Below are 19060 nucleotides of genomic sequence, written 5' to 3'. Positions count from 1 at the left end.
CAGTCTCCAATTTTGTTGACTGCGAAAATTAGACGAGAAGTATATATATTAGCAGTTGGGGTAAATTTGTTTTTGTTTTGTTGATTTGTCTTTGACAATAATGTTTCAATGGTTAAGTTTTCTGTTGGTTACAAATTTGTGGACAATTGCTTGGTAATTTTACAGCGTATAACAGACTTGCATTCTACCATCCAGCATTCAGAAATTGAGATTGAAAACTCGTTTCAGTTAATAAAATCTATACAACTAAATCAATATGCCTTTTCCTACTATTTCCTATTTTACAAAGCTTAAGATTTTGTACAGTCGAAAAAACCTATGCTCCAGACTTTTCAGGACAAGAACTTGAAAATTATATCACTAGCCTTGCAAACAAAAAGCAAAGCTAAGAGCAAATGCATCCTTAACAGAAACTCATGAGCCATCACAATTATATACCGATTCCCGCTGCATCTAATTTTGCATCAAGGCAATAATTGCTTATAGTGAGAGAACCTCATATTTCATCCTATGTATCAACAATATCACTGGCTAATAACCTTGTGTTATAAAGTATGCAGAAGCAGCACGGCCTTGTTAAACCAGGTGTGGACACTGTGTTGTGTGGATGTCTGTCCAATGGACCATCGAACGTTAAACTTCACATCTTGGGTAAATCATGCAATACTACTCATGCTTCATGAAGATTATTTCAAGATTGCTGAAGAGAGAGCACATCTTCTGAGTCCACCTTTAGCTGAAGGGAAGAGAGAAAGAAGATAATGCATACACAAAACAGCAAAAAATAAGATGAAAACACGAAATATTTTAGGTAATATACCAGATTGAGATGATTCCGCAAAGATTCTTCTATCAACTTTTTGAGCTTCTCACAATGATCAATCATATGCCCTGAGCTATTCATCTCCCCAAGACGATACCATAAGCGCTCAATAATTGTGTATGGAAACCAAACTCCAGCTGCTTTCTTTCGATGAATGAGGTCAACAGGTCTCTGTGTTTATCACGACTTGCATCATTATGAAGCAAATAGAGTTTGTAGAAAACAAGGTGGAATGGCCTAAGAATTTTATCTTCACTTGAAACCAATTGGCCATTACTTGATAAACTTGTTTAATTATTCTATTCAATTAATGAACAGACCATGAAAGCTTCCCACCATACCATCAATTCACATATTCAGTGTTCATTTAGCAAGATTTAATACAGGTCCTAAATAAATTTTGTAGACAAAACTTTCATAAGCTAGTAGCGACATAAGGACAATCCTGGAACTTACCACAGAAGCTACAGAGTCGAAGTACTCAAGCAGCAGATTTGTAGCTTCAGCATATCGGCCATAATCAACATATAGTTGAAGCAATGATGCAGGAGATGATTCACTTCCAGCCATCCCCAGAGTACATTCTCTTCTACCACCCTGTCATGACAGTCATAATTTTTTAAGACTTGACAATTGTACATTAATTTAAGTAACTTGATCTCCCTTTAGTGTGTTTAGCATGTACTCATGTACATGCATTAACTCCCTGTGATCCTATAACATTGATATTCATTCTTGAAAAGTGATTTTGAGACCAACCTGTTGACTTAAAAAAGTAGTGAGATACACTATTAAATCTTTATCCTTATTTAATACAAAGGAGAATCCCTGAGCGTTTAGGTGCCGCTTAACGATCATCTGAATCATATTTATCTAATTCTGTAGAGCACCTATATCTTAAATTATTTAAAGTAATATTCTCCTTATTTACCTTCTATTTTATACAGAAATTAATGATTATGCAAGACAAGTCTCTATAAAGAAATAATCATATTAGGCAAGTCTCTTCGTGCCGAAGACAGTAATTATATCTAATAGAAAGGAAACAAATATATAACATAAAACTTTCAAGTACAAATGTAAAATCAATTGAATTTTAATTATTTATTTAATCAAGGAATCTTATAAATAAATGTATTTTTTCATTCAAAAATAAAATCTAATAAATATATAAAGTTTAGATATTTCACTAATAACCAATATTTCTATATGAGTTTAGTGCAAAAACGAGTATCATCCCAACAAGATATCAATATATAAATATAGTTTAAATTTTAGATTATTTTTTTATTAAATATGTTAAATTTTAAAATAATAGCTGGAGAGTGTTAGTACTCTTTAATATATTACAAATTCTATAAAAATAAAATTTGGTAAATATAGTTTTACATTTTCAGAAATAAAAATAATTTTATAAAAGCTTAGTGTGTGAAAGAGTGTTGACCCAAATATATATTAAATATAAAGATTATTGTGTTTACTAAATACAGTGTTTGAATAAAGTAGTAGGGAAGAGAAGTTGAGTCAAACACAATATTATTCACAAGTAATACTTTGATTTGAAAACATATATCTTAGAAATTATAATACATTTTTTTAAAAGGCCGCCTTGAAGCGCGGCTTAATCTACTAGAAAAATATAAAAGAAAAATATCTGAAATATCATATGTAAAGAGTTGGTTGTTACGAAACTAAAACAAAAATCTCAAATTTATTTATTAAAAAAAAATCTGAATTCCAAAACTTGCGTCTTTTATCGTAACATATCACACAATCTATTAATAGTCAGGTTCTAGATGGTTCTAATAATAGAGTAACAGATGACAAAGTATGGATCACGGCCTATTTTTAAGATAACCTCATAAAATTCAGATCAAATGAAAAACGCCGTATTTCAAGATAACCTAATAAAATTCAAATAAATGAAATATCATATTTACCTTAAATAGACGAACTAGCCAAAGAGGCAATTCAACTTCTGAATCACTAGAAAGAAGAGTCTCAGCAACTGCCACTGGTAATCTCGGATGGAATCCTTTGTATTTTTCCTACAAATTCGAGAACATAAAATTAGCACAAAAATCTAGACTTTTGTAGTTTTACGGCGTAGCAAGCTTCCATGTACTATTTATGAAGTATCAATTCATGCTGACACGGCATACAATTTATGATAAAGGATAAAAAAGAACATCCAACTCTTTCCTGCACAATGGAAATAAGGGCCAAGAAAAAATAAATGCTAGATAAAAAGATAAAACAAAGTATTCTATTGCAATTAGGTCAACATCAAAACATTGCAGCTCTGACTAGTATTCCGGACACATATAATCAACATGGAATGTTTTACCAAAGCAAAATGGAATAGTGTACTAACAAGATAAAATTCAAGTGTCTCCCAGTGGCTGTTCCCCATGGATTGGTAAGGCGGAGGAACGATGTCAACTGAACCATAAACTGCCTCGTCCTTTGATGATTTCAGTAGAAGACCACGCATATGATTATTGTTCCTAAAAAATATTATGTACACAGTTTCTTTAAGGTAACTTCGAAAATAAAAAGTTCAACTGGCCTAAGAGATGTTGGTGTCAAACAATATTAGAAAACCAAACAAACTAGTCAAGGAGATATCTTATTCTTATCTTACCCAGCCAACAGTGTACCATCAGTGTTTGAACAGCATTTCATTGACATCTGAGCAAAAACTTTCTCCAGTTGCCTAAAAAAAGGATCATGGATATAGAGCAGGTAGAATGGAACAGTGGACACATAAAGACTTTCAAATTGGTCATAGACGATTAGAATAATAAACTTACCTCTTTAATTCTGACCCTCTCCAAAATTTAAGAAGAACTGTAAATGCTGTGTCATATAAATTAGATTGGACCAGAAGGTTAACCAAGTCTGGCGATGGTTTTTTGTTCCCTGAAACAAAATAGCAGTAAACCCTGCTTAGTTCTCTTCGATACCATTTGGAAGTTGCTAGAGAATGAGAATCAACTTCAATCAATTCTACAATGCACTCTGTGATCTACTTTTGCAAACATGTGAATATTACTCAAACCAATCGAGATAGAGGATTGTTATACCGCAAGGTTTTGGCCCTACTAAGTTGTTGCCCTATAATTTATAGCCATTAAGATCTTCTTATCTATAGCAATTAGGATCTACAGAAAGTAAATGTAGTACTTCCAAGTAAATTGTTGAATTACCCGTATTTGTCCATTTAACGTTTGCTAATGAAAGCAAATACTCTGCCGATGCCAACACAAACTCATTTTCCAAAAATTCAATATCTATATATGGCTGCAGCCTTTGATCACCAGCTGCTGCAGCAATCGTAAGGAGAAAAATGATGAATAAAGGAAAAAGTAGCAGAAACAGATATTTAAAAGTGAACATGAATACTAAGCCAAAAGAGTTGGTTACTTTCTTCCTCTCCAGATATTCTGGCCTTTTTACTTGGATAACTTTCTCTGTGAAGAGAGCTCTGATCAGGTATAGGGTCTATCCATGCATAAGCAGGATTAACAAGATGCAGCGCATTTATAGCAGCAGACAGTCCATTGAGCCTCTCTTGCAGCATCAGGGACCTGTGCTGGTAATCTTTAACTGCTGCTTCAGTCCTCAGTCGAGCCGAATACATGTAAATGTAACTAGCAGCTCTTCGCCAATTATGTCGGTGCATCTCACATGCATAAAGAAGCTTAAACGGATTTGGCTTTGCAGAAGTATCTGAGTGAAGTGCCTACACAATTAACACAAATGTCCAAGTTACAATCAATCTGCTGTAACATAATAAACATTGGAATCTTGCTACAACTACTACTAGTACACACCTTCCAAGCAAGCTCTTGTTCTACCTTCTCTGTCAGTCCAATAAAAGGTAACTGGCCGTTACAAAGAATCTGCATAATGAAACATGAATAACATTAGCTGACATTTTTCGGACCATAAAAAAATCTCAACTCTTGCAAAAGTCAACGAGACTAATATAATATTGACTGAATTTTCAACAAAAAATTTGAACAATTTAATGCAACTTTATATAATGAAGTGGTGATCACAGTGTTAGCTGCAAAAACAAAAATCTAAAACAGAACAAACAAGCTGTAACATGTTTCTTTTCACTATCCACATTTTATTACAGCCCTTTCCTTGATTGGTATTGCTTGAAGTGTTTTCGGTCTTTCATTATAAGCCTTACAGAAGGACAACGACTCCATCTAACTTCCGTTTGAAATAAGAAGTTCAGTATAATAAGTTTGGCATTCATCCCAGATGATACATTTTAATTGGAATTTCGCACTTGATATGCAAAGACAACATACTACAGAATCTGTTCCCAGGCTTCCATGTGTGCAAAGGCAAGATCACATCACAAACTTGAGTATGGACAATTTCTTCACGATTTTCATTTCAAGGAATTCCATGTCAGTTTTAAAATATAGCTCTAGGGAAGTATTTCATATTTTTTGAAAAGTTTATTTTTCTCCCCGTAATGTTGGTTAGATATACTCTACACAGTGGTAACAAACTAATATAAACAAATCAAATGGCCGACCTGAACCGCACCACGCTCGTATAGAACAATTACGAAACGCCTTAGACATATATACTTGCTTTCTTCATCTGGATTTGAAATCATTGCACAATAGGCATCATAATAATTATTAAGATCTAAGGTGAACTTAAAGACATTCGCCCAAAGTCGACCCCTGACAACATTTGAAGATTCTTGAAGTTGATCTACCCCAGAACCGTCTTCTGCATTAAGAGCTTCATCGACTTGTTCTAGTGCAGCAAGAGCAAATTGGGAAGCAGCTTCACTCAAATTATACTGTTCAAATAACTGCATTGCCCATTGATAATAGTGAAGCTTCCACGCAGCAACCGATTGACAATTAGCTGGTTAATCCATCAAAAAGATAAAATAAGGACATAAAGCTTCTCAAATCCGTAAATAAGAACATTCAAGTTCGATTACTTACAACATTCAAGATAAGGAAGTCCAGCTCCAACTGGCAAACTCTGCAAAGCCTTGGGAGCTCCTTGTGTAGATGCAGCTCTAAAGAGAAACATCCAACTAGCAATCAGAACTCTCAGAAGATCATGACTAACGAGCATATATATATAAGCTTCTAACTATAGCACCTTCCCCTTCCAAGCTTCCCTCCCATTTTTCCTAATTCTCTCAATTGTTTTTACCTATCCAAGTTCATGTTACCTTCCTTCACCCTCATACAATATTTATATTACTCCCATTCACAATATTCCTTACCATATTTTCTTCTTTCAACCTAATGCATATACATGATCTATCATTGTTACACTGGTATACAGAGCTCATATTCTACTTCATAGATTTAATGTCTGAGTATAAGAGCATTGCACATCAGGGAATGTGATAGTGTGGTAAACCATGCATATTATACGTGATATGATGGACAGCTTAAACTTTTTAAGTGGCTTTAATTTGAATAAAAGCTTACAGCCCGATAAAGCAAGCTATGGTACACATCACAGATGACGAAATCCCATTAAGGTTTTACAAAATCTATAAAAATACCTAAAGAAGCAACGAACAGCTTCACAAACTTTTTGTTCTTTCGGCAATCCATATAACTTATGTTGTGCTTGGGCAAGAAGGCAGCAACCCAACAGATGAAGGCAAATGGATAAATGACCATCCACACTCTGAACACTTGCAGAGGTTTTTTCCTTACGTGAATGTTCGTCCACAAAAGAGAGCAGATACTAGAAACAAGAATAGGAAATTTAGAGACACTATTATTATCCAGAAGTCAACTACCCTACAATCGTCATTTATTGCATTATAAAAAAAAAAAGATCATTACGGATATAAGCAAACCTGAACAGCATCAAATTGGCCATGCTTCAGTAAGACTAAAGCAAGCTCAGTTGAGTGGCTGAAGAAAGCAGATGACTCTTCCTCAGTACTGCCCCAGATTATCCAGCTGGTAAAGTCTCGGACTAGACTAATAATGTGGCTGGGATCTGGAAGGCTTGTACTACACAGATGGCTCCTGTCTTCTGCAGAACCATGAGAATTCAGCAACAATATAAAAGCCAACGGGAAGTCGCATTTGCCAAGTTTCTCATTCCACGATCGCTTATCGACTTTGCTATCTGACCATGCCATCACATTGAAGAAAATGATAAACACATGTTAGGTGTAAGCTTCACAGGATTCTCTAATTTATTTATTGATGTATTATTTCAGCAACATATATTAGTGTAGATAATTTTCATTATCTGCAACACTAAAGAAAGTTTTGATAAAAGTATTTCCTTTCTGAAGAAAATTGGTCCTACTATTATATGAAGCCGGTATCAACCAAAGCCCAATCATTCTAATAGCTTTCAAAGTTTCTCTAGATCAGTCCTGTAAAGTTTGCTTACCAATTTGTAACGATGAAAGTTGCGAGCTAAAATCTTCAAAGGCTGGTGCTTCAGACGGTGTAGTCACAAGGAAATAAATAATATGCCACTCAGTGACGACCTCTTGAATCATAGGAACCAACTCCTGTTGTATTTTGGAAACATCATCGTGTAGCATGTGAATCTGCAGAAACCAGAACAAGTACTTAATTTCCCTCGTATCAAAAAAGCTTATTATATCCAAAATATTAACAAGACTATACTCTGCACTGCCATATTTTGTCTGATTAAAAGAACAAATAAACGGGTACCCGCGAGATGTAATTGATTATTCGATTACTAGGTTACTAGAATAGAAAATTATAACATGATTCTTTTCATAGTCATGCCATTAGAAGAAATGACCACTAAGTTAACCAGAAGTAATACAAATAAACATTAAACACCTCAACAATTAACATAAATAATGATCAAACTAAAAGTTGATCCGGATTAGATGAAGAAAAAAGAAAAAATTACATGTTAAAACCCAAATATATAAAACAACCACTTCACAGACTACTATAAGAAAAAATTGATTAGTTCTTTTTTTTAACAATAAAAGGCACAAAATTTTGTCAGAGTCGTTTGACTGTTCTTTTGGCTCCTCTGAGTCATCAAACATCTAATTCCCATAGGGTATTACAGTTTAAACACCTCTGCTTGCAGAGCTTTGGTGCTAGGCCCTAAATTTAATAAAGGAAAACATAGCCTACTCGGGCTCTGGAAGTAATGTTACATAATGGAGATCACTCCTTTACATCAATAAATCTTTAAAATGACCGCACAAGGTTGTACAAGGATTTTCTAGCCTTTGTAAAATGGAACAGCTTCATCAGGTTTCAGATTCTGAAAAACTCCCTGCCATGGTTATCTAGACTGGGACAATATACTAACGATGCAAAATTATGTGAAAGAGATATATCAATAGTGTTAGTTAAATAATTACAATGCGATGTTTGTAAATGTATATAGGAAAAAAAAGAAAAAAGAAAAGAGATTATAAGCATATGAAGATGTTGATAAATTTTAAAATACATGCATATTAGATAGAACTGACCTGGCCACTTATGTTCACCATATAGTTGAGCAACAAAAGTACATCCAAAGCAGATTCAAACATCACTTTTGCAACCTGAGAAGTAGATTGAACAGTGACTGCGCTCTTGACATCAAATATTATCTCGTTTTTCGATTTCTGTACAACTTTGCGAGGTACAAGAAATTTTAGGTAGCGCTCTATCACATCCAAAACTTTTCCCCATGTCGTAGCTTTACTGCACAAAGAGTGCAGTGACAAAAACATATCTGCAGAGAATTTCCTCAGACGTTTATGATCCGCAACTTCTTTCTCCCAAGAAGTATCAGTTCCTAGCTCTGATCTTTGAAGAGCTGCTATTGATGAATTAAAGCCAGTGTCAAGAATCTTCAGTAGCTGAAGTACGACTTCTTGTGATGAAATATTTGGTTTACTGAAAGGGGACTCGTAAAATATAGCTGAAGAAGCTCTTCCCAATTGTAGGCTGACATTGCTAATGCATCTCAGCATCCCCACAAGAACTTCAAGTTCAGATTTTGAAAATTCAAAACCATAGTTGACAAGATCACCATATTCCTCAAAAGAGCCTGACAACATGTTAATTACAAAAAGATAGTGTTTTGAAAATTTAAATTCAAATATTTTACAAAAGGACTTCTATAAAAGTATAATAGCAACATACTGTAAACAAGAAGCTCTATGTCCTCCAGACAACGGAATAAGGAGATCGAATTCTTCCTAATTAAACCAACAGCACCAGTTGATGAATCAACAAGTAACCCACATGGTGCACCATTTTTGCACCAATTGTGAAAATAGCGTTTGCAAAAGGTTTTCCAGCAACGAAGAACTGAAACAGGAGTTCCAGGAAAACCCTACAGCAATAAAAAGGATCAGCAGCTCATAAATATATTTTACTTTCTTAAATGGCAACAGTGATAAAAAAAACAGTGAAACGGAAAGAGGGTTCAAAATTCATATTTTGGAACAACTTTAACAAAGATGTCAACTTCTCTTTATTAGTATAGAAGACAAAAATTCTCAAATTTTGACGAGACTTTTTGTTATCATACTATCCAAAATATACAACCCGTTTGCTGGAACAGTTTTTTCCGGGAGCGGAAAATTAAAAGCTACCATTGAAAATGCACATGGAACTGAACATCAAACCTCGTTTTCAATAAGTGAGAGAATCTCCTTCTTCAGTCCATCAACAGTTAGGGAATAGAACTCAGTATCAGTGAAGTGTTTGTTATAATCTTGTAATGTTGCACGAAGCACAGCATTTTGATATACCCCACAAAGAAGTAGCCTACGTATAAAAATAGATGATACAAAAGAGGAAACTTGATCCTGCAAGGATAATTTAATAATGTATTAATACACTACAATATAACAAGCAAATGGTGAGCTACAACAAAAATATAGTCACTTGTTCAAAAATATAGAAATCCAAACCACATTCAAGGTAAAAAAATATAGCTGGAAATGCCACCAAGAGTTCTCGTGAAAACAAAATTCACAAAGGATTAGCATACGTATAGAAATAGATGATACAAAGGAGGAAACTTGATCCTGCAAGGATATTTTAATAATGTATTAATGCACTACAATATAACAAGCAAATGGTGAGCTACAACAAAAATATAGTCACTTGTTCAAAAATATAGAAATCCAAACCACATTCAAGGTAAAAAAAGAATATAGCTGGAAATGCCACCAAGAGCTCTCATGAAAAAAAAAATTCACAAAGAATTAGCCTACGTATAAAAATAGATGATACAAAGGAGGAAACTTGATCCTGCAAGGATATTTTAATAATGTATTAATGCACTACAATATAACAAGCAAATGGTGAGCTACAACAAAAATATAGTCACTGGTTCAAAAATATAGAAATCCAAACCACATTCAAGGTGAACAAATATAGCTGGAAATGCCACCAAGATTCAAAAAAAGTCTCAGCTATATGTGAAGAGGAAAAAAAATAGATTTTACCAGAACCGTGCCCAAAACCCTAAGGCCCATCACAAGCTCTGCCCCACTATAGGAGTCCGAAAAAAGTACAAAATTCGATATGAAAATGAAGTAAAACCTTAAGAACAATTTATGCCATGTGATTAATGAGACGGGTGAATACGAGAACATGTAGCTCGCTTTCATAACAAAAAAGACTAAAAAAAAAAGATAAAAACTTTATATTTAATTATTAGCAACTAGAGCTAATATGGCCATTTTCTATGAGACCTTCAGTACCTAGAAACCTTAGGTAGTCATAAAACTGAGGATTTCTCAACTGCAAGTGCTCATTGAGGAGTTGCAACATGCAAATAAATCAAAGTATATCAGAATCACTAGTTAGGCGTAGAGCTGGCCAAACGGGCAGTTTGGCACGGCACAGCTCGTTGACAAAACCAGTCAAACTCGAACCGAATCGGGCCGAGTTCACCCGGCACGGCACACAATTACACACGAGCCGGTTACGAGTTCGATTTTTGAGAACCATGGCACAGCACGGCCCGGCCTGGCCCGTTGTGTTGAACCGGCACAGCACATGTCGTGCCTGTGCTGAACCGCCCCACCTAAAGGTGAAGTTAGATATTCATGGTTTGTCCTCCTATGCTATTCTACTTTAGTGCATGAGTACTATGTGTTGTTTTTATCAATCATTCAGATTAATCAATCTAGAGTGTTCTTTCCTAAATCAAACCAGGCACATCTCAGATTCTTATTCTTCCCATCTCCCATCTCCTAGTTTATGTCTTTAGGCAGTAGTCAGTTTCTCTCATATGGCCCGTCAATCTATCCCGCAAAACCGCTGAGAACCTGCATGCCGGTTACGGTTATTTTCTTTCCGGCACGGCTCGCCTTTGCCAATTCCGTACCCGGGCGGAATGAGCACGGCAGGGCTTGAACCGCCCGTTTGGCCGGCTCAAGTTAGGCGTTAGCCTAGCTAGATATGTCAGGCCATTAGTGCTTGCAAGGCAAGGCAAACTATTGGTCCAAATGAGAACTTTACAAAACAATATGCTTGTGCGCATTGTTGTTGAGTCGCGACTAGTCGTCGACTAGTCGAGCAGTCGGTGTGCAGGGCTCGACTGGGCTGGTCAACTAGAAAATTGTAAGTATTTCGCTCGACTAATGATCGACTGGGTCGACTCGTAGACCCAGTCGGTCGACGGGAGTTTAATTTCAAAAAAAACAAAAACTCAACAAAACCTCACTAACCCAGTTGCATAAAACATAACACCTAGTTGTATTAAAACCTAAAAACGAAAGCCCAGCAGCCTCAAGTCGATTCCAGTTTATGCTTGGTTCTGCAGTTTATGCCCTCTAGTTTATGGTTTTAGTTACTGTCCAGTTATGTGTTCTGGTGTTATGCACTATTCTGCAGTTACATAGTTGCATTCTGCACTTAAAAAGGGCCCAGAATTCTGCAGTTTATAACTGCCAGTGCCTAAATTTCTGCAGCTTGAAACTGCCTAGATTTCTGCCTAGTTTAATCATTGATAAGTAATCTCTTTGTTTGGTACAATAGTTGGAAATTTCTATATTTCTCGTGGTCTTTATCTTTGTAGGTTTAGGTCTTTAAGATCTCCTACAAGTATATAAAAGAGTTGTATAAGAGATAAGGAGAAAAAGAATTGTTAGAAGTGAGAATTTAGAAGTTATAACACACATATAATTTAATTATACATATAAATATACGTATATATAATATATATTATTAATTTTATACCTTGTCGACTACTGTCGACTAGTCACGACTCGACTTGCCGGAGAGTCCGGTCGACTCGACTCGACTTAACGATGTAACAACCATGTTTGTGCGTGTTGAGAAAGGTTGGCAAAACCCAACAAGACCCGAATCCTGACTCAAATAAGTATGAATTAAGGTCATGGTCTGTGTATTTCAGTTCAAGTTGGGGACATTCTTACCCAAGTCAGTCACGGTTGGGTTGACCCAGAGTACTTGAATCTGACCCGAGAATTCTATACTTAAAATAAATTGTACAATATTATTTCCATTAAACAATTGCATACAATTGTGATATATTTATATGTCAACTAAATACTATTTTTCACATGTCATCTCATTAAATCATCATTTATATTTTTAATATATTATATAAATAAATATAATCTATATAATTAATTTTAATAGAGAAAGTGTAATTTTTGGGTTGACCAAGTGAATAACATGTAGGTTAAGGTTGAAATTTTCACCATGTTTCGGGATTAAGTTGACCCAAAAACAGGCTCAGGTACAATAAACCTGACACGAGCCTGACCCATTACTCGAAATTGTCATCCCTAGTATACTCTTCAACTTGAGGAAGCTAAGAATAAAAAGTTCTATAAGCACGTATACATATCTGATTCAAGAGCAAGTAAGCAACCAATATAGTACAAATTGGAAGAGATATTTAATACACAAAACTCAAATTCCCTTGAGTTTCTTCACCAGAAAAGCTGAATCTAACCGGACGGGTCTTAGCTGGATCCTAGATTGAATAAAATTTATACAAATTTGAAGCTGTAAATACTTCAAACATGGTTGGCTTGATTTATGTTACCTTGTTTCTAAAGTTTATCATGTAAATTTAGATATGAGAATCTTACACAACTATAGGGAGATTAAATAACTGGCTAGGTGCTAATTTCCTATGCAGCTATGCTACCTAGGTCCTCCTTTAAAGAAAATTGAGTCATTATTGTATCTAATCTAGTTTCACCTTCTCCTAAATGACAATCAAATGCAGACAGAGGGACTTAAAATACAAAAACATAATTACGGATTTACGACGAAATGACAACTAGCAGGGTATTCTGATACCTTCAAGAATGAAAGCACGCAGACAGAGGTACTTAAAATAGAAAAACATAATTACAAATTTACGGCGAAATGACAACTAGCAGGGTATTCTGATACCTTCAAAGATGAAAGCACTGAATGGGAAAGCCATAGAAGATCATCTGAAGAATGCTCAGAACTTTGAAATAGCTGCTCTGCAACATATGACTCCTGCAAAGCATAGCAGTTTGACTCTCCCCTTGAAAAATTTGCAGTATCAGTTAGATCAATTGTTATAGGCTAAAAAGAATATCGACTACTGAAAGTACAAATGAGGGAAGCTAATAATTAAATTAGTGCTGATGTAATCATATGGACTCTTGATGATGACAAATATAAATAAAAAGAACAAGAGAAATATATAAATTATGCTCTTCTTTCAAAGTGGAAGAAAATATTAGTCAGTATATTACAAACCTTATTTGTAAATTGTCAATAGCAACTTATCTAATGTAACTGTACTAGTAGCAGCATAATCACCCTGGTTAAATAGAGTTGTGAAGATGATGATTAGAATTTAGTGGATATTATTTTATTACTTAAACTGAAGAGGGATTTAGAACAGATCTAATCACGATTATATCCAAAAGCTCAAAGAATATAGTTATTTAATGCTGAGCATATTAGGCTACTTCAGGTTAAGACTCACGTAATAAACTCATTGGGATTTAAAATAACTACTAACTACAAGCGATTAAATACTCACCCGCCAACATTGGCAACAGACAAGTCCTGCATCTCCAATCCATCTTCTTTTAGAATCCACAATTTATTTGATGTAAGCCTGACATCAATGAGTCCACCCTAAAAGAGTCACCAAGGTGGGCAGTAGGGAATGAGACTTGTACAATACACTATTAACTAAGAAAATAAAGGCGATAGTCCAACTAACATGCAAACAAACAGTTACCTCATCCAAAGATATATTGATTGAAGGCTCAAGTGATACATTTATCTTGTCCCCTGCGCTAATATGGAGTCGATATACATTGACCATCTCCATGCTTATTTCCTTTACAATAACGTATGAGAGCCAGCATTACTTTAAATTATCAATGACAATAAGAAACTCAACACAGTACTCACTTGCACACAAGTAATAAAGGATGAACCTACTGGAATTTTTAGAAGTTACGATATTAGCAGGCAATGATAATAAAGTAAGATTAAGTGATTAACAATATAAGCTGCATGGCCTGCTGAAGGCATATAAAATACGCGTAAATAGGATAGTTTATACGTACCAAATTACTTTTACATAGAACTGCCAAAGGAATTGTACTTGATTCACTGTTAGCTTCACCCACCCATAATCTTGCATGTATAGCTCCTATAACAAAATTAGTATTATAAATAAAAGGTTATATACAATGAGAGGGGAAGCTGATCATTATCTTAGGAAGCTAACAATATGCAACAACAAAAAAACAGGATAGAGAATTATGCATTCTAGTTATATTTGGTGAAGTTAAATAGTTCATATATTGAAATGTTACTATCAACTTAATTTAGAGGTCATTATGTTCCCTTGACAAAGAAAGTCTCAACTTCAAGGTAAATATGGGATATATAAGAAACGGAACAATTAAATTCAGTAAAATTCTAAACTGAAGCACCCTACAATCAGAGCACATCTCCTCACCCTGATTTAAGTGTATTGGTATTATTAATTACTTAAACAATCCAAAAACAGGATTACAGGAAGCTCCACTTTATTGTGTTTCTCAGGGATGTGGATTATCATAATTAGTGTTTTAGGGGACGAGTCTGTAAGTGGCTGCGCCTCTTCAGTATGGGAACACTTGGGGGGAGAAGGAAGCCTGTTTTGCAAACTCCGCATGTTTCTAATATTCAAATTTACATCAATATCAACTGATGATTGCTATGATGCTGCTATCAATATTAATAAATATCCTACAGCAATAACTACTTTCTAGTTCCAAAAAGCTTGGCTGAGAGCACATACGCATATACGCTCCAGACAAGTGATGGTTTCAGAATTAAATTTAAAAAGAAGAAATTTCAGATCAAATTTTTTGAAAGACTGCAAAGTCAAAGACAAAAAAATTATAAAACAATTGAACCACAAAATTAAAATTACTGCAATACCTTTTAATAACAAGCTACTAGCGTCATATAGACATTTCTTGAATAAATGTAAACATCTTAAAGATAGTAAAGTCTACAAAATTTGCCTGTCAAAGTGGAAGCACTGAATGTATGATTGAATATTTTGCCACAGCTTAGAAGGTCCCACACAGATAAGGCACCATCAGAATGAAGAACAAAAACAAGCTCTCTCCCATGAACCTTTGCAATTACTAAACTCTGCACAGCAGCTATTGTACTTCCCCTACATGACAAATTTAAGATGCAACACAACTTGAAAACAATCCGGTATAAAGATTGACACAGATGTCAAACAGTGACACTCTACTATTTAAATCATGATAGTAATTGACAATAAAGACTTGCACAGAAGAAAAGGCATGGCAATCAAATAATCAATTACATTATTATGAAATCAATAAATATAAGAAGTACTTGAGACCCTTTCAGGATAAACTTTTATCAAGTAATATGACAATCAATGCATATATTGATTCCAGATAAGCTTGCACATTACCAAATGCAGCACAAAAGCCATCTTGTTCTATAGAAAAAAGTTGAAAATTCCTAATATGTTTGCAAGTTCTGACACATCGTTTGGGGCGATACAAGTACATCAGAAGAGAAGCTTTATGAGGTTCTCTTACTAGAACATTTCAACTATCACAAGTAGGGGTGAGCAAACCCAACCGGAACCAAAAAACCGAACCATGTGAATTTGGTTCGGTGTGAATTTGGTTCAGTTCAGTCCTAATTTTCTAAAATTTCGGTTTATTTGGTCCAGACCGAAATCAAATTCAGTTTGGTCCAGACCGAATAGACCAAATAGTCCAAATAATATATAATATTAATTTATATGTATACTACTCCCTCCGTTTCAATTTACATGTCCACTTTGTAAAAAAAAAAAATTGTTTCAAATTAGTTGTCCACTTCAACTTTCAATGCAAAATCATATTTCCAAAGTCAACTCTACTCCACATATCTCTTGTTTATATTTCCTAGATCAATCTCATTCCACATATTATAGTCATTTAATGCAGAAATTTCACATATCTCTTGTCTCCAGAAATTTCAAGGTTTCAATATTATAGACCTTAAAACTTTGACTACTTCCTTGGGATGAACGTGGGAAGATCAAGAATTTTTTGACCCACAGATAAATTATGCCTTGAACTTGAGAAATATGATATAATCAGGTGCAGGTCAGCAGAAACCCTATTCATCCTAAAATTAAACTAGATGTCCATACTAATGACTTAATAATACATCGTATGTATATATAACTTATAGTTGGAATGTTGATCCACCTTGTACCAGATGGGTATATATAAACTTCTGGGGAAAATAATGTTCAGACTTGCTGAAACTAGACTGAATATTGAAATTTTAGTCACCATGGTTCATCTAGTTATGAACAGCCCAAGAAACATGGATGCAGTACATAGGACCTTGTGGTATCTCAAGACAGATCCACATAACTGCTAGTCGAGAAAATCAGAAAAATGAACACTAAAGTATTCACCAGTGCTAACCAGATTGCCTGCTAGTCGATTACAGACATCATTAATCTTCTTGTTTGTGTGGAAAAACCTACTAAAACTGGTGCACATATTGTTGTTGCACACAGCAGTCCAGAGGCAATTTTGAAAGCATTTGCCAGAGGACATATCAGGAATATAGATAAAATGCTTAATGTCAGTACTAAAGCTATCAAGATGAAAAATGACGGTCAATCAGTCCTAGCTACAGCTAACAATATATTCTGAGATTTACTAAATAGAACCAACAGGTTTTACTTCTATAATCCACATAAAATTTTTAAAGTTATCTTATACTTCTAATCAGATGTGTCACGAGTAAGAGCTGTGCCAGAAAGCAAGTTATTCTAACAATTGTGTTGAGTACAAATCCGGGATAAGTACCTTGACATTAAGCCCCACAGACGACTAAACCCAGCATCATTCCGCAACTCACGCACAAAGCCTGAAAGATGGGATGCATAAATTTAAATGATAATATAACAGATAAATGGAGAATGGCTATATGATGGAGTTTTTCAGCAAACTCATAACAGTATATCTAAGATGGATATCAAGTATTGGCAGCAGAAAACTAGAATCCACCAATTGCGGTGAAAAGTACAGTAATATTCCACACCTGGAGCACCAGGGTCAAGTGTGCCAAACTGAAAACAGCCAACAGATCCATCATTTCCCCCAATCATGAAACATCCAGCAGTGGCTGCAGCAGCAGTAATAGCTTCATAATGAGCATACAGTTTCACATTAAGCTCCATGATCTCAGTTTGTGGTAGTACAGTGGAAGATGCATAGCTAAGGCTAGGCTTCAGTTTAATGAGGTAAGCAACTCCTGAAACAGTGAGCGCGTAAAGAATGTACGGATATCCAGATCCATAACGCATCTGCAAAAATACAAAATCAGCAAGCTCAAAACAATATAACCTTATAACTTCACTCAAATGATATATAGATGACAAACCTCATTTTCACATATAACAGCAAAGGGAGAAAGTGCATCAGGAAACTGAATTTGCAATCCAACTCTCGGAAATTCTTTGGTATCACAAAACTCCAATATCTCTAGCTGACGAGGCTGACTTTTGTGAATCCTCCTGTCGTATAAATTACAATGAACATTCAACCTCGAAGTTTGAGGAAATTTAACCTACAGATTCCACGATGAAACACTCTACCAAAACTACCTAAATTCCAAACTCGTCATTTCATATTTCGATCTCATATCAAGTCAATAGGTCTCGCCAGTCGTTACAGACATAACTTAATCAAAATAATGTTCAACTTAAGCAAACTATATATACAACTCAATAACTAATTTATCAAAACGTGTAAAGAAAACGTTTATTAAAAATCTTAACATAACCTAATTCACAGAATCCAATTAAAACTCAAACTCTAACCAAAATCATACCAAAACACTGTAACAAAACCTAATTGTCTCATTCTCCTACTCGTCTCCAGTAAACACACAAACAGACATCAAAACCGCCTCGTAAGACAACCTCAGCTCCAAAACAAACACATTCAAATTCAAAACAACATCCACGCTAACTAAACTAGACAATGCAGCAATTAATTCACCAATATCAACAATCAAACATCAAAAAATTATTTAAAAAAACACCAAAAATACAGCCACACGAACCATATAAGATACGTCGGAGGAGTTCCAATGACGGAGCAAGAGGCGGCGTCTTCAGTCGGCGGGGCGAACGGCGGCTGCGACGGCGTCGTAGAAGTGACGGTGAGTTGAATCCATTTAACTGAATCACTGCCGATAATTGGCACCTCCATGCCTGCTAATACAGATCTGTTACTCATTTTAGATACAAATTTTGTGTGTATAGCTCGGTTTGTAAACCCAGTGAGGAGCTTTGATAAACCCTAGTTCATGTGGAGAAGTGGAGGGAGAATTGGTGGTGTTCTTTTTGTTTTATTTTTTGTCGGGAGGGAGAATTGTCGAGTTGGTGTCGAATAAACTTCACTTGTATTTTTGACGATTAATACCGTTAAAATATTTTTGCCTATGTTTCAATGTCAAAATGTGTAGTACTCCCTCCGTCCCACCCATTTCTTATCGAATGGTTGGGCACGGAGGTTAAGAAATATGTATAAAGTAGTGGAAAAGAGGAAGAAAAGTGGGTAAAGTGGTGGGACCCATTGATTTTTAATGTATAAAAAGAAGATAATGGAGTAAAAGTGGTGTGAAAATGAAAGAAAAGTGGAGAAGTGGCGGGACCCACTGACTATTTTTG

General features: G+C 35.1%; 1 protein-coding gene across 2 annotated transcripts; it reads right to left on the bottom strand.

Annotated features, from left to right (window-relative positions):
* Positions 1-205: 205 nt before the first annotated feature.
* Positions 206-18781, bottom strand: LOC108204393 (nuclear pore complex protein NUP160). Of its 2 annotated transcripts, none has more exons than XM_017373796.2 (27): positions 18451-18781; positions 17767-17899; positions 17425-17689; positions 17190-17250; positions 15351-15508; positions 14400-14485; positions 14066-14167; positions 13862-13959; positions 13234-13354; positions 9471-9653; positions 8983-9175; positions 8322-8887; positions 7244-7406; positions 6693-6970; positions 6390-6577; positions 5812-5888; positions 5385-5728; positions 4660-4728; positions 4250-4568; positions 4033-4149; positions 3637-3745; positions 3468-3539; positions 3198-3330; positions 2764-2871; positions 1280-1420; positions 821-994; positions 206-736 (listed from the first exon to the last, which is right to left on the bottom strand). In XM_017373796.2, exons 1-27 carry the CDS (start codon positions 18624-18626, stop codon positions 692-694), a joined length of 4479 nt encoding a protein of 1492 aa, XP_017229285.1. In that variant the 5' UTR covers positions 18627-18781; the 3' UTR covers positions 206-691. The 2 variants fall into 2 exon arrangements, with proteins under 2 accessions (XP_017229285.1, XP_017229286.1); XM_017373797.2 differs by having other exon boundaries at positions 555-736; positions 4033-4146; positions 18451-18769.
* Positions 18782-19060: the final 279 nt, after the last annotated feature.

Source organism: Daucus carota, chromosome 1 (genome assembly GCF_001625215.2).
Source record: "Daucus carota subsp. sativus chromosome 1, DH1 v3.0, whole genome shotgun sequence".
Lineage (NCBI taxonomy): Eukaryota > Viridiplantae > Streptophyta > Magnoliopsida > Apiales > Apiaceae > Daucus > Daucus carota.
The sequence above is the reverse complement of the archived record's forward strand: the minus strand, read 5'-3'. Positions and strand labels throughout refer to the sequence as shown.